Source organism: Actinia tenebrosa, unplaced genomic scaffold, assembly GCF_029948245.1.
Source record: "Actinia tenebrosa isolate PJP-AT-01 unplaced genomic scaffold, QUT_ActTen_1.0 PGA_scaffold7__59_contigs__length_16204524, whole genome shotgun sequence".
Lineage (NCBI taxonomy): Eukaryota > Metazoa > Cnidaria > Anthozoa > Actiniaria > Actiniidae > Actinia > Actinia tenebrosa.
In genome coordinates, this window is record NW_028292584.1 from 15,534,809 (window position 1) to 15,557,735 (window position 22,927).

Sequence of the window (22,927 nt, forward strand, 5' to 3'; positions counted from 1 at the left end):
ACTACTATTAGTTGTAGCCCCAATAACAAGGCTGCCATCCCATCTATCAACCTTGCTGTCCAATCGAACTTCAAAGAGTTCGTTGTCTTTCAGTGGCTCAGAAGTGATAACGACACCATCACAGTAAGAACCAAGCGGACTATAATGAATCGAATCATTGGATTTTGAATTAATTTTAAGAAACTGACTACACGAGAAATTTGTTTATTTCTTTGTTCGTTTGCTCGTTCTTTCGATCGTCCGTTCGTTTTCGAATTTACAATTTCAGGACCAAAATACGCGACGTATATATTAGGCGCTTGACTGGATCCTAGAATGCACCCAAAATGGAAAAGAAATATTTACTTACTCGACGCGTTTGGCCTTCTTCCCTTCATACATGACTGCAACATTTTCACCGTGTTTATGACGGGCAAACTGGTAACGTTTAGACGCTTCCACTACAGAGCTATCCGAGTCGTTTCCTGGCGATCCCCTTGATTTTCGCCTAGAGTCCTCGCTCGCCTTTTTGGGGGCTTCAGATGGGTCCTCGGACGTTGTGCAATGAAATGCTATAGGACGTAGGAGGTTTGAAAGGATGGATTCTACAAATATGGAAGAAAATATATAAACGTTTGGCCTGAAACCCCAAATTAATGTTAGTATTTTATGATACCAAATGCTTTTTAAAGTTGTACTTACCACCCTTCCCCATGTATCTCATACGGATGTCACAGTTGCCGAAGATGGCGTTTACAATAGGGCACATTGGACGATCCAACTGTTTCGGTAGATCAGTAAAGGCAACACCTAAATGTACATCACTCGTTGAAAAACTGTAAGACAAAACAGTTAGTAAAAAGCAATATTTTACTTCCATTATCGTTGAAATATGGCGCGCGAGCTTTGATATTCTGTTCGCTGACTAGCATTTCAGCGGCCGTCAATAAAAGAACTGCAATAAAAAAACAATATATTAAGGGGAATTTTGGACTGAAATGAAGTGGTACTTGTAAGGCAGTAGCATTAAATTTGGGCTATGCCTCTAGGTTGCTTTCTCGACATTTTTCTAAATGGACATTGCGGAAAAACTTGAACTCTTGAATACGCAGGTACTTAGGGTTATATTTAATGATTCGAGTAGCACTTATAATGTATTACTGAAAAAGATGAACCTCAAATCTCTGATAACGAGAAGATTACAGGACATTGTAATAACTGTTTTCAAATGCCTTAATAATGTGGCACCATCATACTTAAGTTCACGCTTTGAGCATCGCCTTAGTTCATATAATTTAAGTGGGGTTAGGAAGCTGTGTGTACCTAAAGCGATTACCACTAGGTATGGGCTTCATTCTTTTACTTATTTAGGGGTTAAGCTTTGGAATTCTCTCAGGGATGAGCATAGGGCTCTGGATTCTATTAGTAGTTTTAAAACTAAAGTGAGGAAACTTAACTTTTTAAAATTATTGATCTTATTTTTTTTACACCTTCATTTATTTATCTACTTAAAATTTACTTTATTTAGTTTCTATATTTTTCGGAGATACTCGGGCTTTGTAGCTACTATACATATAAAGATCATGTATGTATGTATGTGTGTGTGTGTGTGTGTGTGTGTGTGTGTGTGTGTGTGTGTGTGTGTGTGTGTGTGTGTGTGCGGTGTGTGTGTGTGTGTGTGTGTGCGGTGTGTGTGTGTGTGTGTGTGTGTGTGTATGCGGTTGAGAACCTTTTGAATGAGCTGCATGCTCTGCTTTATATTACATATAGTGCTATATCCAATGATGTTGTTACCTTAGTGTCTTCTGGTCCATATCCAAGATTACAAAGAATGTATCAGGTACTTGGAATCCTGTTCCAACTGCTGGATAACTGCCCCTTTTCCCGCAATGCCAAAGTGTCTTGCTGACAATATCCCACCCCCAAGACTCGCTGTTGCTGCCAATAAGAGGCTCATAACCCAGAGACTGTAAAGGAGCTTTAGGTGTGGCCACTCCAACAATGGCGAATGTTCCTCTTTCTTCATTTTCCCAATTAATCTCCCAGACGTGTTGTCCATCTCGATACCTTTTTTTGCCTGAAAAATGAGGGCACCGTAAGAAAAATAAATATCAAATAGTTTGTTGCGCCTCAAATTAACTTCCCCAAAGTTCTTCTTAGTGCCTTTCCGAGGCTCATCTCGCAGTCCGCGCCGCTCATCATCAGTAAGTTAAATGGCGCGAGTGTGTTCCCTACTGAATCACGGATTAAAAAACAAACGAAAAAAATTGATCGCTCAGGAGCTACTATAAGGATATGATATTACCTCGTATACAGTCTGAAGTGAGGATTGAAAGTTGCCTTCTTGCCGTCAGTCTATCAGGCAGAACTACAAAGGGTGGTGAACAATCACTTGGATCCCAAGCGTGTTCTAGCATCTCTGATGAGCCATCCGACTCATTGGCAGCTTCTTGAAGGGCCTCCAACATTGCACTACGGAATAGGGCATCAGCCAAGTCTTGTCTAAGTCTCTTTTTTAAAGACTGCTTTGCTCCCATCTTAAATCACAGATGCAGGAGGTACTACTGACAAGTTAAAACACAAACAAATATAAACTACGTTCCTTGCTCAATGAGATAATCGTCAATACATTTGTTTATCCCTTTCCCTTCCATCCAACCATCCATCTACACCTATACGCATTCGCACATCTGCCACTAATGGTACATCAATAAAAATTGGAAGTACCACGTCCCCCGCGTAATCTCTCAGCCGACAAATTCTGCCTTATTCGTTCGTTTGTTCATTCCTTTATCCCATAGTTACACCACTTGACTTAGATAATCAAAGGCAGTCCAAGCACTGTACTTCTATAAAGAATGTATGTGGATTTTTGTGATCGAATTTTTTATAAGTTTAAGTTTAATAAATAACCTAAAAAACTTGATTTTATTATACAAGTATACAAATATACGTTTCTGCATTACATAGTAATCATGTGAATGTAAAATTCTGTTTATGGTATTAATAATTAATATTATTATTTGTATCTGTAAACTATTGAGCACAATAAAGATTGATTGATTGATTGATTGATTGATTGATTGATTGATTGAATAAAACGATATAAAACTTGAAAATGACATTTCATTGTTGACTACAGTCATCCCATTATTCCCAGGATGGAATAAAGGTTCTTGAGAAACGTTTAGTTCTGCATTCAATAAGAGGAAAAGTGCGTGGATTTCTCAGTCCACAAAATAATATCAAAATATGACTAAAAATTGCTTTCGTTCGCTAGGTCCGCGTAGCAAAACTCTTAATCAAAATAGCCTTACAATACTTTCTGCTCATAGTACAGCTCTTCTTCTCTCATTTACAGTATTAAATTTTTTTTTTTGAGTCGGACAATTTATAATATTTTAGCACAATGAAAAGCAAAGGGCACTAAGTTACATGGCTCGTCATTACATCTCAAAAACTGCGAGTTTCATCATGTGCCATCTCTCTAAATTTTATAAAATTATGGTCAATAGCTATTTGGAAACTGCCCTTTTGAAAAATGTATTTTTTATTTTGGGTAAATAATTGTGCGCTTTTTGCGACAGATTTTATTTTGGCTCATTTTACATGCAAAAATACTATGTTTGGCGATTGCGTGACTAAAGATTTTTCAAACTAAGTTCACTTGAAGCATTATTTCTCTTCAAATGTAATCTATAAACAGAAGAAAAAACATAAATATACAAACCTTTAACACAAAAAAGTGCTTTTCATGAGATATCAAGAATTCACAACCGTGAACGCTTCAGTTTACAACCGAGTCTCAAAATTCCCAAAATACAATCTATCAGATAACTCGTCAGTTAATAGCCCAACTTTCGTTCGTGTTTCTTTCAAAGTGATGGGGTGGTTTTCGATGAGCTATCCAGTTGACTAAAGTCGATTTCTACAGTGTCCGGTAGGTTCGTTATTCTAGTTGCACTTGCAAGTTGTTCGTTATCACTAATTTACACATTGTAACGAGGGAAAGTGACAGCTATATTATAATTACAGTCAAACAAGCTCACGCGTTGACCCCTAGAGTCGATTAATGATTTGAATTTTCGAATTTTGATTTCATTATTCAGTTGAAATTTACAACGTCGAAAACGGAGATATGAAAATTCCAATCAACTTTAAATTCAATATACGACATTTTGATTGGTTAATCAGTGCTAACACAGCAGGAAGACCAAGAAAACATGGCGGCCAGAAATAGTCTTGGCCGTGTTTATGTGCCGGGAAGGCCTTTACCTGATATTATTCGACAGCAAATTGTTCATCTCAGCAATAGCGGATTGTCCAATAAAGCAATTTCGTGACAACTGAAAATTTCTAGCTGGGGAGTCCAGAAAATACTTCAACATTATCGACGACATGGAACTGTGTCTCCATTTCGCCCAAGGCGGGAGCGTTCCATACAAAATTACTGACGATATCCTCCAAGTAATTGAGGCATGGAAATTACGAAACCTAGTGTGTATGCTTATGAAATAAGAGAGCGACTTCTGCTCGAAGGTATCTGTAATTTAGATGATTTACCTTCTTCATCACGAGTCGAATAATGAACTGAATTTTCATTTGAATATTGCAACATTGCATTATTCCGGTTCGTACGTATAAAAGGAATAATTGACTTATGATTTCATTAATCGAATCTAGGGGTCAACGCGTGAGCTTGTTTGACTGTAAACACGCAGTCGCTGCGAGAGCAAGTGTGTATTTTCTTTTGGTGTCGCAAGAACCGCGGAGCATAGATTTGAGTCGGGGAACTAATCTGCGGGTACAAGAGAGTGCCCCCTAAACCCCGTAAATTTTGAAAATGAGGTGAAAAAGTCTATCCTAAGAGTGGCTGGACCCCGGGGGGGGGGGGGGGGGGGTACCCCATATATGGACTATACGGGGATGATCCGCTGAACAGGGTATGGTTTCTCGAGCTTCTTGTCATGAACAGGGTATGCAATTTCACTAAAGGTCCAAGTTCTTCCTGACTTTCTTGACATATTCAGGGTTTCTACTTTCATATTGACCGAAACTGGTTATCATAGTCGTAAAAAAAAAAACGATACGCGAGATGACATGATAATTGAAACAGGAACTCACTGCAATTAATTATATCTTTTGTCATAAACAGCGTCTACAAACTTAATTTTTTGTCATGAACAAGGTACCCCTTTCAGAATCCCAGCGGAACACCCCTACCAAATTCTGGCGAGTTATTCCCACCCCCCACCCGCGGGGCTGGACACCACATTGACACCATCCTATGCTGGGATGTTCCGCTGAATAGGGTGATATATGAGCTCTTTAGGTGCACCTCACTTTAAAAAATGCTTTCTCCAAAATTTGGATAGGACGAGAGCTGTAGAAATTTCACTACCATCTAGATAAAGCTCTGGTCTATTGATGTAGGTAGTTTAAAGAAAACACTTGGAGCCGTTTTAAAGAAAACGGCGAAAATGTGGTTTTTAGAAAAACTCTTATTTGTGAGGTTTACAACGACAATTAGTAAAAAAACATTTATTCGATGAGTTTTTAAGATCTGATGCTGATTTTTCGTATGGCTCATTCGCAATACTTGGAAATATATATGTGAAAATTTCAAGACAATCCATTCAATAGTAATGTTTCTAAAGCGCGAGGTCTTAAGGTGGCTCGACTGGGGTTTTGTTTGTGGCGTACCTTCGAAGTTTGAAGGGGAAATGCGTCGCTGCCAATAAGTTAATTTCATATAAATCATTATGACATGTCTAGAGATAGATTCAAGTTTTACATGATATACAATTTATCATGATCGGAGTTACCATAGCAATACAGTGACGTCATGTCATTTTTTTATACATTCCATTTTTGGCGAAATCAGACGTTTGTTTTAAAAATTGTTTAACAGAACTTAAAGTGCATATATTTGTCTTCAAGTTAACAAAGTTTCGAAGATTCGTATGGAAGCGTTTCGAAATAATTGCCGTCGGAACTTTTGGGCAACGAAGAAAGCGGTCGTATATTTAGAATTAGGATACAAATGTTTACGGAATTGAGAATATTATTTGACGGTTTTAAATTATTTCAATGAACTTGAAACTTTAGGGTATATAAATGCGTTATCTAAAGTAACTGACTTCGAAGTTAAAGAATTCATCATCGGATTATTGAGTTTAACCGTTTTTAGTAAAGACAAGTGAAATCTTTGACAAGATATCAAAAGGCACAACTTTACTAACTAGGCTTGAAATCATATTTTTCGAAATCGAATAACGCGATTTCTTTCCATTTCTCAGAAGGACTAGTGGAATAGTAACACAACACTATGACCCCAAAAAAAAGCTTTTCCCAAGTCCAGAAAGGAAAGGTTTGTTTACATTTTTGTTGCCCAAAAGTTCCGACGGCAATTATATCGAAACGCTTCCATACAAATCTTCGAAACTTTGTTAACTTGAAGACAAACATATGAACTTTAAGTTCTGTTAAACAATTTTTAAAACAAACGTCTGATTTCGCCAAAAATGGAATGTATAAAAAAATGACATGACGTCACTGTATTGCTATGGTAACTCCGATCATGATAAATAGTCCATTTCACGGTTACCTGGACGCCATCTTGGACTTGCACGAAAGCGAGGCTGACCTTGAGTCGTCTGGAAAGGCTTGAAAAGTTTATACTGTAGTTCCGGTAACTGTTCAAGCAAAAATGAGCTCAAAACGTTTGAAAAACGAGAGAAAAAGCGTAGGTCCGCAATGTGCTGCCTATGGCTGTACCAACGCTTTTAATAAGAATCCAGACTTGAATTTTTTCTTTTTCCCGAGTGACAAATCAAAGCAAAATCGATGGTGTAATCTTATAAAGAGACGGCACGGCCATGATGGTTTCTATATCACGAGGTTAACAGTGGTTTGCAGTAGTCATTTTTCGGAAAAAGACATTTATAAAACATTAACTGGGATCAAGAAACTAAAAAAAGGTAAGCTTAAAGGTAAACTTGCGTTTTTTCTTGGTGATATAAGCAAACCGGATCAAGCAAAAGATTTATTATTGTTTTTGAAATCTACATCATGCAGACGCGGAACCATCGCTTGGTCATCAATGGAGTAAACCTAAAGATACCAACAAAAGAGCACTTCCTAAATCAAGAAAAGTTGAGACACTGGACAAAAGAACTGAAGATATTGTAACTAGTTGTAATATCGAAGAGGATGTTGAAGTTCCAGTGGAAAACATCGATAATATGGAGGTAAATGTGTTATGGCAATGTAACTTACATCTCAATAAATTTTACACACTTTACTTTGTGAGCTTTGGAGATTAATAACTAGTGTTCCAATTTACCTTTAGGGCTACCAAGAAAACTCTCAGGAAAAACTCATAAATGAGCTGAGGATGCAAGTAGATGGACTTCAGAAACAAGTACAGTCATTAAACGATGAATGTCAGTATCACAAGAGCAAATATTTTTCTCTCGAAAAATATAAAGATGATGATAACGCCATCTCGTTTTACACAGGATTTGAAAATCATAATGCACTAGTAGCCTTCTACAGATATCTTGAGCCTAAAGTACAGAATTTGCAGTATTGGAAAGGTGAAAAAAAATTTAAAGCTGTCTACAAGATATCATGAAAATAATGAAAAAAAGAAACCTGGTCCTACCAGAAAACTTGATGGTTTGAATGAACTATTCATGGTTCTTGTCAGATTAAGAGTTGGATTGTTTTTATCTGATCTTGCAGATAGATTCGGAGTTAGTCAGTCATTAGCTTCAAGCATATGTAATACTTGGATTGTCTTTTTAAGTCATGAACTGAAACTTTTGTTTCCTTTCCCTTCTCAAGACCTTGTGAGAAGAAATATGCCTGCAGAGTTTAACAAATATCCCACCACCAGAGTAGTGTTAGACTGTACAGAAGTTTTTATAGAAAAACCATCAACAATGATTGCGCAGTCCCAAACTTGGTCCCAGTACAAACATCATAATACCTGGAAACTGTTGGTAGGAGTATCCCCAAATGGACAGGTGACCTTTGTAAGTGAGGCTTGGGGTGGTAATTTTCTTGGTTTATCTGTCTTTGATGCATTGCTCGGGGGTCATGACGAATAACTTTTGTGGTAGTACGAATGTTTTCCTTTCCAAACTGGATTTTTCGGATCAGAACTTGATCAGCTGGCTTTGATTCCTCGGTACCACCCACGTTGAAAGACGGGAAGTACAGGACAATGGCTCTTGGTGCTTTTGTAGGTCTTTTCGGGAGAAGTCCTCTATCGCAAAAATAAGTCCTCCTATATGATTGCATTTACCTCTTCCTTCCCCGCTCAGCCCTGCCGGACAGGTGCAAGTCGCCCTTTGGATGTCGTGCTCTTTTGAGAATTCTACCAAAACTTGATAGCATTTTTTCCTCATAGAAGCTATGACATTTGCTTTTACGTATGTGTTCTCTCCTGTATTCTCAGCGATCTCAATTCTACGAATATGTCCTTCAAAAAAGAACTGGTACGACTTGAGCTTTTTGTAGTTTGTGGCTTTCAACACAATATGACGATATTTTGATGTTTTAACTACCAAGTACTCGTAGAGCTGTAGGAAGTTCATTTTTGGCAGTTTTCTCAAGTCTTTCGACCACATAGTTGGCTCAATTTCCTTTGTTGCACTTTCGAAAGTGTAATCTTTGTAAGTAGTTGCCTTAATTCCTGAATTTTTTCCAGTGGTCACTCTGGGAAGGACCGTCTTCATCAAGATAGCGTAAACTCTCAAAATTAAATCTGCCTTAATGCCACAGCATGACTCTGAATATGACCGCAGAATCTCTTTCAATTAGTGACTTTTAGTGCTTGGATATCTTCTAGCGAAAGAAGTTGTTTTCCCCTAAAGGTGATCGGCATAATTAACCTTGTTTCAGATAATAATTCTCTTAAGTATCAATTTTGGCGAACACGTTCTTGCTACACCTTTCCAGACGACTCAAGGTCAGCCTCGCTTTCGTGCAAATCCAAGATGGCGTCCAGGTAACCGTGAAATGGACTATTGTACATCATTTAAAACTTGAATCTATCTCTAGACATGTCATAATAATTTATTTGAAATTAACTTATTGGCAGCGACGCATTTCCCCTTCAAACTTCGAAAGTACCCCACAAACAAAACCCAGTCGAGACACCTTAATTAAATGCTTCAAATTTTGGATCGAATTTTCAAGCTGCGTCATAACTTTTTTTCTGCCCAAGTCTTTCCATCCAAATTTATACACAGGCTACAATAGTACTAGATAATAAGAGGGTGTCTCTGTAAGAACCTCATAACCATTGTGGGTGAAAAAACAGATTTCTTTCAAACTTTGTGTGTGAGTGTGCCCTTCCAAGGTTATTTCCAAAACACATTTTGTTTTGTGTCTCGGCGCTTTTTTGCAAAGTTTCAGGGGGGGGTCCTCTTGGGGGCCAAATTAGTGATTTTGACTAGTTCTCATTCATGAAATTTGGGCGATGTTTAAAAATTCGTAATTCCATAACAAATCATCACAACACTAAATCCTTCCATATTATAGTAGACATATATCTTACGCAAAGATGAGTAGCCTTAAAGTTAAATATGAACTTATTTATATCTAGATATTTTAATTTTACCGACCATCGATAATCGACTTCGGCCAGTTGGCTAAAATATGGCTTAGGAAAAAAAATCAAAACTCAAAAGTTAGACTTCGTATAGGACTATAATATTTGAGTACTGCAGAGATAAAAGGTAGTTCTTACAGAAATTAAAATAATATTTTGCGGCCAGCAGGTTTTGAGAAGTGAACAGGTCGACAAACTTTCAGTATTTTTGAGATTTAATGTACACCTTTTGCTGTTCATTAAGAGAAAATGTACATTCATTTGTGCCAATAGTTGTATCAATAACGTGTAATGTACTTTCATCAACACCACAAGTAACATCATTAGCGCGGATCAACTTTCAATAACGATATTTGAATATGCGTGTACATTCATAGGCATCAATGGACAATCAATAGCGCGTTTGTACATTCATATGCGCGGATTGTATTTTCTTGTGCGCGAAATTCAACTTCAATAACACCAAATGACAAACAATTGCATTTATGGACAATCATTTACCCAAAAGTGAAAATTCATTAGTGCTATTAGCATAATCATTGACAATCTATAATGCGTTTGGACAATCATGAGGGTCAATGTTATATTCTATAGCGTGGTTCGACAAACATTTGCATGATTCGAATGAACAATAAGAGAAATAAAACAATCATTAGCGATTTTTGTTTATCACTTTAAAACGTATAAAAAAACTCAGGTAACTGCCTCCATAATAGCGGCTGCGTAGGAGAATAGCAGTTAGCTCACTTAAAGCAGCAATCAAAGCCGACCTCAGCCGTCCAGAGATCCAACAACATACGAACGATCGGGCTGGGGCAAGACGACAAGGGATTGCTCTAGGTCACTATAGAACGCAGTTGCTAATGGAAGGGCTCCAGAGAAATGTGGCAACTATCACTATCGCTAAATGTGGTCAGTGATTCAGTTATATGCAAACGTATTTGCCACGATGTATAAATGGCGAAGAAATTAAAGGCTAAAATAGATAAAAGGTGTAATAGCAGCCAGAACGAAGAGATATATAGATCAAAGAAGTACGTGTAAACAAACCAGAATTCCACGAAAAGATCAATATTAATTACTTCCAAGAAATATCTTTCACATCTAGAAATTCAGTCTTGAAAATCAAATTATTGATTTCAAAAAATAATCCTTAAATAACAACTAAGCTAAAATATTACTTCATGACTGTGAAGATGAAGATATGAAAATTTTATAACATTGGATATGGGCAAAAAGTGGGATATTTATGGCTTATATACGCGTAGTGTCGTGAAGGCAAAGCTGGAAATGTTCCAAAGCGGGTCTTACCTACTCCAATCGTTTCTCTTTCTGTTTTAAATACGATAGAGTTGTTCGAAAACGTCTCCTGAACTTCTTCAGTCTTTTAGCTAGAAAAGTTTCGCTGTTACTTTAGTAAGCACTTAGGTTTTGTAGCCAGTCTATGTAACGTTCGCTTTCGAGTTTCGACGCCACCTTGTGGAAACAAGAGACCGATTATAATAAAGCAAACAAAGTTTTTTCAAATTACACAGTGTAACCACAGGTAGCCCAAGCTTGGTTTCTGTGGTGTCCTGTTATAAGGAAATGTATGGGGAATCATCACAAATTTCAATAAAATCATCAAAACGTGAAATAAAGCCTCGAAATTTTACCCTATCATTGAGAAATAGCACTTCTTTCGCTCTGCGTGGTTATTTTTTGAATTTAGCCCGTTTTAAGGATTTTTTTCCACACCAGTAAGAAATAAGAGAAGGTTGGAAACTCGGGATCCAAAAGCGAGCCATCACGAGTCTTTGAAACCTCGTACGTCTTCGAATTTTCTTTCCAGCGCCAAATTTTAGTCATGACCCTTCTCTCACATCCCTATAGAACCGAGAAAGTCGCATTAGAGATTAGTCTTCGCGTCTTTAAGCCATGAAATTTGGCTGTATTCACATACTACCTCGCTTGTTCTGACCCGTACTTGGAGCTCACTGTACACCAGTTCAACGGATTTCTTTCGGCAGCCGACCCGAGGTCACGCCGAAAGTCTTCGTATCGTAAATGCGGATTCGATTTGGATATCGTATTTCTTCGAAATTATAAGTTAAATACTTTTGTATCTTAGGCCGTTAAAAAATACACTCACCATAATTTTCGAAATTATAAGTTAAATACTTTCGTATCTTAGGCCGTTAAAAACTACACTCACCATAATTTTCGAAATCATAAGTTAAATACTTTTGTATCTTAGGCCGTTAAAAAATACACTCACCATAATTTTCGAAATCATAAGTTGAATACTTTTGTATCTTAGGCTGTTAAAAAATACACTCACCATAATTTTCGAAATCATAAGTTAAATACTTTTGTATCTTAGGCCGTTAAAAAATACACTCACCATAATTTTCGAAATCATAAGTTGAATACCTTTGTATCTTAGGCCGTTAAAAAATACACTCACCATAATTTTCGAAATCACAAGTTAAATACTTTTGTATCTTAGGCCGTTAAAAAATACACTCACCATAATTTCGAAGAAATACGATATCCAAATCGAATCCGCATTTACGATACGAAGACTTCCGGCGTGACCTCGGGTCGGTTGCCGAAAGAAATCCGTTGAACTGGTGTACAGTGAGCTCCAAGTACGGGTCAGAACAAGCGAGGTAGTATGTGAATACAGCCAAATTTCATGGCTTAAAGACGCGAAGACTAATCTCTAATGCGACTTTCTCGGTTCTATAGGGATGTGAGAGAAGGGTCATGACTAAAATTTGGCGCTGGAAAGAAAATTCGAAGACGTACGAGGTTTCAAAGACTCGTGATGGCTCGCTTTTGGATCCCGAGTTTCCAACCTTCTCTTATTTCTTACTGGTGTGGAAAAAAATCCTTAAAACGGGCTAAATTCAAAAAATAACCACGCAGAGCGAAAGAAGTGCTATTTCTCAATGATAGGGTAAAATTTCGAGGCTTTATTTCACGTTTTGATGATTTTATTGAAATTTGTGATGATTCCCCATACATTTCCTTATAACAGGACACCACAGAAACCAAGCTTCGGCTACCTGTGGTGTAACGGCTTGGGGTCACCCTTGCTGTCAACTAGACCCGCGGTTACGCCGCTTGGGGAGAAAGGCTTAAGAGGGCGTCTCTGTAACAGCGTGCCACTCGATCTGGGCTCGAAAAATAGATTTCTTTTACATTCCTATCATCGAAAGTACTATCTATCCTCACTACAAAATTGCAGTTAGAATTGTTCTAAATTCTTTTTTCCACCCGCTATGCGAATTTTTGTCCATCGACCCCAAATCAGTGAAAGACGCTGATTTTCGAGGTCGGCCGAGGGCTACTTTCAAAGTCTGTTTTCTCGGGTTTCTCTGCACATAAAAGCTAATTTTTCTATCCAGAACATTAGTCTAGTGTAACTTCTGCATAAAAACAGTAATAGTTTTTTTTGGAATGCTCGAATTCTGAAAAATAATCCTAACTAATCGAGACTACTGAAAGCGTGACGTGGAAAGCTAAGATTATGAGACCTCGAATATTGCAAATTTCTCATTTGTGGCACCTAACCCAGCCCTAAAAAATCATTCAACCTTGAGATAAGAAGCTATTTTATAGATGTGTGCAATGAAATTTGCGGCACATTGCGTTTCTACGAAATAAGTTAAGTTTCAAATTGTTCTATTTTCAGTTATTTCCTCGCGTGACACGACAGGCCGTTGGGTCTGTGACGGCTACTTCTTTGCTCATTATCCTCAATACCATTACCTAAAATATAATATGATGTATTAAACCTTAACTTTACAATATTTGTTCCATTATAAAAGATTTCAATGATCTACGGCTTCATTTAATAGTGTTTCTATAAGATGTTTTGAAATTTCACCGCACAGTAATTTTTTTTATTTGAATATCTCGTGGTCGGGAGGTCAATCGCTATTTGTTTATTTAATTGTAGTAAAGAAATCTTCGCTTTATCTCGAAACATACTAAAGAGATCCAAAAATGAGAAGTGTTCTTGTTTGTAGAGCTGAATATTTCTATTTTTTTTTAGTTAAAGGTAACATATTATTTATATCATTGTAAGTGAAGGATGTACTCGCCCGCGTTAGCAGCGTTATTGATCAACTCTATTCTTATGTTAGTAGCACTTGGAATACTGAATCTATATGTCTTTGTACTGAATCAGAATGTGAGTCAGACTAGGACGTCTAAATTGAAGACTCTTGCAAAAATAAAAAAATAAAACAAAATAGCAATGCATAATATATTTTTTTAAATATACATCTTTAATATAATACAAATAACCATAATTACAAATACGAATATATATCTAAGAGCTAAATTATCAGAGAGAAATGAAACTATATACGATGGGCTCCGCCGAGAACCAGACGAAGCTTCTTATACAGTATATCGCTTGTTCAAGAGACATCTTCAACACTTAACATGGGCTGGGCTCTAAAACCAAGAGCCGGAGCTGCTCTACAGAAAATGTGCGGTCGTATTTGACGGTGAAGTTTGACCTGGGTGAGAGGACTGGTTGAGAAGCAGACCCTGAACAAGTTGCCGCGGAAATGCGGTGCGCGAGAAATGAGAACAATGAAAGGAGCTTTGAAAGAGTAGAATCGGGCTATCGAAGACCCAGATTGCAGGATTCTTTTCGCGTCTTTCCACTTCGCGAAAAAAATCCACAGTACGAGATATTTCCGTGACCAGTCCTCAACAAAATGTACGATCTTTGGTGGACGAGGAAGACATTCAGGATGTAATACGAGAGTCAGAACGTAAATCTGTTACAAGAAATTGAGGATAGCATTGGCCTGCAACACCCCATTATGCACTAGTCAATTGAAACCCCCACCCCCCGACCCCCGCGAAAGAAGGATAATAAGAACCTATAAGGCTACAATTTTAAGAAAGGTTCCGATCAGTGGAGTTCAGTGTAAAAGTGTATAGGTAGAAACTACTATAAGTTTGTTTGAGCATGTGTTTTGTGTAGAACATACTGCTATGCACTAGGCTACGGGCTGCCTGTGCTTGGAATCACAACGCCTTCTTTGGTATTTTTCAAGATGGCCGACCTCTTGTTTCCAGGCTATTACATATTCAAACGAGCGTTAAAAAATCCCCGCTCGATTCCCCGATGAGAAAACCATTCGTTAAATCCCCGAACCCCGGGTGCAATCATGCTCTTAAAAGCACATCAAAAACGCGTCACGCCCCCGTTCAGTGCCCGGCTAGCCGCGGGGGTTTCAATTGACTAGTGCATTATGACACGTACGATCTATGCGACTTCTATATCAAAGAAACAAGATCTCTGCCTTCAATGGCGGAAGCTGAACATTAGAGAGTTTTAGATTGACTTTTTTTTTTCCCCTCAAACGGCAAACGCGACCACGTTTTCATAGTTTCCCTGTATTTTGCTTTACCTTTTGCAAACCTTCTCACCAGGCGCAAATATTCTTTTGATGATCGATGATAATGACACTGACACTGACACTGACACTGACACTGACACTGACACTGACACTGACACTGACACTGACACTGACACTGACACTGACACTGACACTGACACTGACACTGACACTGACACTGACACTGACACGAAGAAGAAGAAGAAGAAGCAGAAGAAGAAGAAGAAGAAAGAGCTGCAGACAAGGGATTCTCTTCTCTCATTAGTGATGCAAAGAAATTTGCCCAGGAACTGAGAACAACTCTGAACCTAAATACCCCTGAACCGTCATGTAGCCCATTAGAAGAACCGGAGATAAAGATCAAGGGAATGCACATCAAGAAACACCTTAAGAAAGCTGTAAATGAAAAACTCGTGGGGAAGGTTGAAGATCAACATTGGCAAGGAAGTCTACTGAAAGCAAGATGGCAGGATGATCAATTAAGTCATGAAGGTTGCTTTGCATGGCTTAACAAGTGGGTAAGCGCTCCTACCCATTGTGTTGCAGGCATTATGGAATTGTACGAACAGCTAACTCCAGCGAGAGTCTACTCCGCCTACAAGACGGGAACAACAGACAAGAATAATGTCACATGCAGAATGTGCGGCGAGGGTTCCGAATGTCTGGCACATGTACTGGCTGGATGTCCGTCTCTAGCACAGTCCAAGTACCTGGATAGACACAACGCTGCTTTGAAAGTGTTTTTCTTTGAGATGCTAAGAGATCTCAAACTGGCTGATAGTACACCCCCATGGTTTTCTGATGTCAAACCCAAACCACTCTACAAATCAACTGACGCTGAAGCATACTGGGATGTACCTGTATATGCTGACCACATGTATGTACGATCTAACCGTGTGGACGCGCGTTTCATCGACCACAATAACAAGAAAGTACTCATGGTGGAAGTGAGCTGCCCGTGGGTTAACAACCGAGAAAAGAAAGACAAAGAGAAGACGAAGAAGTATGGAGCACTTAGACTTGAGCTCACAAAACATACATACATACATACATACATACATAAACTTTATTTAACCTCGAATTTCAGAGTAGCTTACAAAGCTAATATCTTCGAGAGAAAAAAAGGGGAAAAGAAAAAAAGAAAAAAAAAAAGAAAAGGGCTATTGAATAATGATTATAAAACTATTATATAATGGTAATTAATATTTACATATGTACACTATATACACTATTTTGCAGAATCCAAACAACACCCAGGATACACGATCTTGCAAGTGAACCTCATTTTGGACGCTCTTGGAGGATGGTCTAAAGAGATGGAGCCTGAGATGAAGAATATATTTGGAGCAAGATACAAAGATGTATTACTTAGAATGCAGAAAGCGGTATTAAGCTGCACAGTGAACATTGCAAGAACATTTAAATTAATCACATCTTAAGGACATTTCAAACATTCCAAGTATTTAAACTGCATCTTGAGAACATTAATAATTGGTTTTAAGTGATTGTATATATTATTAATCCTGTCATGCTGGTAGGTTACGGAATTACGCCCTATCTAGCTTACCTGGTTGGCATTCAAACGTGTTTACTGCTGATAATAATAATACAGCAAAACAACAATAAAAGAAAAGGCCGTCCAATAAAAACATCAATAAGAACAATCTACCAAAGATTTCAGGAATATCAACCATCACAGATTTTGAAAGAATGCTTTAGACGCAACCATAATAGCTTGGCTTCAAAGTAGTTGAACTTACTCGGGTAGAGTGAGAGCTGAATGTTTCTCTAAGAAAAATGAGCAATTTACAGAGTAGCTCTATATCTTCAAAATTATTAAATTGGAGGAGCCAGTACCCGCAACCTCCACTTCCGAACCGCCGCCCCTATATGATCATAATTTTCACAATCACTCCTTCTGTAGTTATAAATGAATTCATACGTTTGTTTGCACCTGTTGCAAAAATCGTCATCTCAGCCGAAGAACAGTCAAGACTGCAAAGTGTTTTTCGACAAAATGATAGTATATGGAGTTCGAAAATGTCATTAGATCATTGAATTCTTTCATATTGGAACAAATATTGTAAAGTTAAGGTTTAATTCATCATATTATATTTTAGGTAATGGTATTGAGGATAATGAGCAAAGAAGTAGCCGTCACAGACCCAACGGCCTGTCGTGTCAAGCAAGGAAATAACTGAAAATAGAACAATTTGAAACTTAACTTATTTCGTAGAAACGCAATGTGCCGCAAATTTCATTGCACACATCTATAAAATAGCTTCTTATCTCAAGGTTGAATGATTTTTTAGGGCTGGGTTAGGTGCCACAAATGAGAAATTTGCAATATTCGAGGTCTCATAATCTTAGCTTTCCACGTCACGCTTTCAGTAGTCTCGATTAGTTAGGATTATTTTTCAGAATTCGAGCATTCCAAAAAAAACTATTACTGTTTTTATGCAGAAGTTACACTAGACTAATGTTCTGGATAGAAAAATTAGCTTTTATGTGCAGAGAAACCCGAGAAAACAGACTTTGAAAGTAGCCCTCGGCCGACCTCGAAAATCAGCGTCTTTCACTGATTTGGGGTCGATGGACAAAAATTCGCATAGCGGGTGGAAAAAAGAATTTAGAACAATCCTAACTGCAATTTTGTAGTGAGGATAGATAGTACTTTCGATGATAGGAATGTAAAAGAAATCTATTTTTCGAGCCCAGATCGAGTGGCACGCTGTTACAGAGACGCCCTCTTAAACACTGTAATCCACACTCGATTCTTTATTGCAATAATGTTGGATCACGTAAAAACTAAAACATAATACAAAGGACATAAATAACTAACTATAATCGACTATAATCGGGTTACTAAGCTAGAATCACATGCGTAAACTTTGGTAACATTGTATAAGTTTGGTTCTTTAAATCATAACAAATTTGTATACGTTGAAGTATGAATCTAAAGATATTGATGGGTTTCTTCCGTAATCAGGTATAGGTGATTGTAAATGATCATGCAACACTATATATTTGATATAAAAGGGGGGAAAATAAGAAGGATAACAAAGTACATACCTCTTTCCTCCCGTACAGTATTCAATCTAAAGCCACGAGGCTGAAACATTATACTACGCTAATAGTAATTGACGAAGTGACGTAATCGAATAAACAGCAAATCATTTACACACGGGAAATCATGGCCAGCTATTGGCCACTTTAGAAACGAGTTGAGGACTGGGAACGAGTTTTTTTAGGGGAGAAAAAAAGAAAAAAATCGCTTTAGGACAAGCTATAGACCAAAAACAATTTAAAAAAACTTTCATGTAGTCAAAGAAGCAGCAGTAAGGGGGACCCGCGGCCACCCCCCGGAATTACATGGGTATTACCCGCGCTCACGTACGTGCGTCCGCCGTGGGTATTACCCGTAAGGTCCCTATGTGTCTGTTCGCATTACTGAGTTAAGATATTTGTCTTATATATGCATGAATGTAAAAAGTTCACCAATGACTTCTGTATAATTTGCATAAGATCCAAAGTTAACATACCCAAGCCCAAGGGTTTCTGGTGTTGTGGTAAGAAAATGCAAATAGAAGATGACACGTCAGCACAGTGTTACGAGTGTGGTAAGAATATTCGTAATGCCGTACCAAATGCTACCAGAGAGCAGTATTACGCCAATGGAGGTCGTAAGAAAACACCTTATAAGAGAATAAAATACTTTAGAGACTGGATGAGTCATATCCAAGGTCTTCGACCGGTATATTTAGACAACGAAGTAAAGGAGAAAATCATAGACCACTTAGAAGGGCCAACCCCACAAAGTCTACGGAAGACATTGAAAAAATTAAAGCTAGGGAAATATTACAAAGCTATTCCCTATCTTTTGTCTGAAATTACCGGTAAGTCTATTCCCGAGGTTTCTGATATGACAAAAGCCGAGTGGATGTTTTGTCGGTTGGATAAGGATATTCCTTATTATCCTGACGTAATCTATAAAAATATTTCACGAAATTGACCCCAACCCCCTGTTGGGATGGATTCCAAGAAAATAAAAATGCAAAACTGGCGTTTGTTTTGCCAGAAACCCCACTGGGGAATGCATCGCGCAGAACACCAAGCTATCCCCAGTGGGGTTTTTTGCATATATCTTTCTTACGACCCACCAGAGGGTGAACTCCGGACAGCGTCCCGAGACACCCCCTGACTTTTCCAACTTTTCCTCGCGAAACCCCCCATCGCGGGGTTGAGCGAGTTTTCTTTGAAGCTCCTCTTTTGCCTCCTGGTAGATCTTTTTGCGAGATTCCTCGGAAAGATCTTTTACGACTGTTTTTTTGTTCCTTATGTCCGACTTTAATTTCTCGTACTTTTCCTCTTCGGCTAAGATAAGCGAGAATTCTACGTCGTCTATCTTTCTGTCACGCAAAGCCTTTGAGACAAGATCGGTAATAGTATTTACTTAAGCCCTTGACAGAGCTATTGTCGTGTCATGCTTGGATATTTTGCTAGACAACTGTTTCATAATGCCCGTAGCAACGGCAGAAATAATACCACAGGCTGCCCCAACGCCGGCCAAAGGAACTCCAACAATTATTCCCGGTCCAGTAAGGGAAGTAGCAACGCCGGAGCCCGTTAACACGACAGATATGGATCCTGAAGTTATTGCAATCTTATGTAGCGTACTCCGGGCTCTGACGTATTTCTTCCTAACTTTTTCGTAGTGTTTTGTCTGCCCTTCCAAGTAAGCCAGGATTAAATTTGCTTTATTGAGCCTGAAGTTTTCGGCATTCATTTCGTTAGGTTCCTTAGGAAGTTCAGGATAAAGTGGAGGTGCTGATGCTATAACATCCATTATATATACTAATGTACGACGCTTTTGGGAATGACATTGAGGAGCAGCCACATCATGACAACCGGGATTACTGGAATTGGAGAGCATTTAGGAAGATGTTTCCGCATGCAGACCCTAGTATAAGTTCGAAAGAAGACCCGATGGGATTTACTTTAACGGCTCCAGGATGTACAGCAATGCGGACTTGGAGCCAAAGGCGACCACCAAGCATCCTAAAATTTTATCGCCCGGTTATGTTAAAGAAAGGCTACCTAATTTTCCAAAGAATCTATTAATAACCAACCAGGATTACCCATTTTACGATGCTGAAGGTGGTGTAAACGACTTTGATAAAATAGTAACACATTTGAAGATTCCAGTGGGTAAGCAAACGTTTGACGTAGTAGTAAGGAATATCTTTAAGGATTTCAATATTACGCACACTTTAGGAAAAGAAGCCAGAGAATGGTTAAAGGGACCTAACTTTAAATATTGGACGCAGCAGTTAAACTTTGCAGTTTGGGCGGCTACGAAGGGCTGTGGGGTTGCCGTGGATATGTTTAACACTGCTTTTCTAAGGTTCCACGTGGCTTTTACTATGCGCCGCCTATTAAAGGAGCTTAACATGCCATTACCGGGAGAGAAGCTTTTTAATAGAATGAATAACCATTACGATTCCGCTGCCCTAGAAAGGCATGAGTTTAAGCCGCAGCAAAGAGACTTTCGTTATTGGGAGGGTGCCACGCATGGTTTAGGTATCATTTATCTTTACCATCCGACTGGAACATACCCCGCAGACACGTATCATCAAAAATACCCAGGTAAGTTAGAGTTTGCAGATTTAGGTGGTAGTAGGTGGAACCTTAATCTTATTGAGAAGATTGAGACGATTTACCCCAGTCCATGGGATCCATTCGTATTATTAAAAGGAAAAGGCCTAAGAAACCTAGCTCGAATTAACCGCAGCATAGAGGCATTCGTGTACTGCATCTTAGGAGCGCAGGTAAATACCCGCAGCCCCATTGTTGGATCCCAAGGTGCTTCACAGGAAACGCAACAGGAATTCCTAACTTTATTTGAGTCCGCAATAATAGAAAATGACATATCCAAGTCGGTGCAGAGATATCAATTAGCGGTGCAGCAATCCAAAGTGCGGTTAGATTACGCCTTGAGTCCTGGTTGTTGGTTAATGCCAAGTAATTTGGTCATCAACACTAATTCCGTCGTGGGTTATAACAACAAGCTGCAGCGAGCTACTAAGGATATGAAGTTTGGGGTGAATGACGTGAACTCTGACATGACCAAGGGCATTCCTCACTTCGTAGAGAAGCCAAAAAAGGAACACGTAGAAAAACCATCAAAAAAGGAATACGTGACACCAAAGAAGGTCCTGCCTACGATACCCGAGGAATATGAACATAACTTACTAAAAGCCGGCTTAGCCACCGCAAGCATTGGTCTGAGTTATTATATATGGCGATGAACAACCCCTACGTAGCTGGAGTAGGTTGTGTCTATACGACTTACACAGGCGAGAAAAAATACAACCTTGTTCTCTCATTTGTACTATTAGCTGATTTTGTCGTCAAGTTCTCTATTTGGGCATCGAGAAGTAGTCGGTTTTGTCTCATGTAATCTGCTTCCCTTTCTTCCAACGTTTCTTGTAGCCCCTCGGCGCGTTTTTCTAACGCAACCCTTTTGTTCAGGGTTTCCAACCTTTCTAGCGCACTTCGGGTAGCCTCTTGAAAGCCCCTTAATCTCTCCACGTTGACCTTGACTGAGCCACTATCGTCGAAGAGGACTCGCGGCCTGGTCCAACGGTTAGCGTTGGGATATCTCATGTCTCTGACGCTTATGAGGACTTTGTTTCCGCGTTCTGTGAGCTTTATATCGTCAGCCTCGAAATGGGGATAGCGCATCCGTAGCTCTTGCTTTGCCCACTCTACGGTTTCCCGCGCGGTTGCTCCCTGCTCGTCTATATTTTGAAGTTCCAAGTGCTCAGGGACGGGGCTGCCGCGGTTCCTTGATTGCCACATGCGATTCAAGGAGGTCTTGAAGCTTTTCCACCTACCACCGTACGTGTTTTCTAGGGCCATGTCGTAGATTAGGGGGTCGGTCTCCGCGCCTTTAGTCCATGCGTCAAATTCTTCATCGTTAATATCGACTTGGCCTTCTTCGGTAAGGGGGTGAAAATCCGTTCCTTCTACTTCCATTATATATGATAAGCTCAAAGTTAAACCCCAACGTATTACCTAAGCAGGTTGGCGGACTAAAGGCAGAACGCACCTTTCACCGGGTCACCTTTACCCCCAGCAGCGCAATACCAGGAGAAACCTTGTACGTAGGCGTGCCCCGCCTAACGGATAACCTAGTATTGGTACACGGCACGCTGGTGTTAAGGTTTGACCTAGCGGTGCAGCCAGATACCGCAGACGCGCGTCATGTCGTCAATAACGTAGGCAGGAACATCGTCTCTAAGATGAGAATCAAGTTCGCCGGGGAATCCCTCTTGGATTTGAACAGGTACGATCTGTACACCACGTACAAAGATTTGTGGCTGACGGCCTTCGACCGCGCGCAAAGGATAGAACAAGGAATCGCAAGCGCAGCCATACGTAAGGTAAGAAGCGCAGCCTCTGGCACCTCAGGAGAAGACGAAATAAAGGCGGCCTACGGTACTAAATATGCTATCCCGTTGGACTTCGAAGTTATCACGAACCACGGCGCATACTACCCAAGGCAGCTAAGTGAACTACAGTTTGAAGTGACCCTAGCAGACCCTACGAACATCCTGCAAGGAAAGGACGTAAGTTCCGCAGCCGTCCACCCATACTCCGTTACTAACTTAGAGCTGCAGTACGAAACGATGTACAGCGAAGAGCTGGCCCGTAGCGCCGGCATGGAATACAGTGCAGGGAAGGCTTTTCTTTACGATCACGTAGTAATGTACAAGACGTTCAGCTTTACGAACAACGTCGAAGAGGTTATCAACCAATGCATTAATCTTCCCAGGCGCAGCCTTACGGGGTTAATGTTGCTGTTCGCAAAGACATACACCGCAGGCTTGCGTGACTCTGAGGTATTCTTTAATCC

General features: G+C 39.3%; 1 protein-coding gene across 1 annotated transcript; it reads left to right on the plus strand.

Annotated features, from left to right (window-relative positions):
- The first annotated feature begins 6,688 nt into the window (after nt 1–6,688).
- On the plus strand, nt 6,689–16,442 carry LOC116308263 (uncharacterized). The gene is made up of 5 exons (XM_089040631.1): nt 6,689–6,959; nt 7,057–7,229; nt 7,331–7,577; nt 15,211–16,012; nt 16,249–16,442. The coding sequence occupies exons 1-5, from the start codon at nt 6,689–6,691 to the stop codon at nt 16,319–16,321; spliced, it is 1,566 nt and encodes a 521-aa protein (XP_088896757.1). The 3' UTR covers nt 16,322–16,442.
- The last annotated feature ends 6,485 nt before the right edge of the window (nt 16,443–22,927 follow it).

Excerpts from the sequence above, each read along its gene's own strand:
- LOC116308263 (XM_089040631.1), top strand. The coding sequence starts at position 6,689 with ATGAGCTCAAAACGTTTGAAAAACGAGAGAAAAAGCGTAGGTCCGCAA. Across the intron at positions 6,960-7,056 it reads GATCAAGAAACTAAAAAAAG|ACGCGGAACCATCGCTTGGT; the intron begins GTAAGCTTAAAG and ends TACATCATGCAG. Across the intron at positions 16,013-16,248 it reads GACAAAGAGAAGACGAAGAA|AATCCAAACAACACCCAGGA; the intron begins GTATGGAGCACT and ends ACTATTTTGCAG.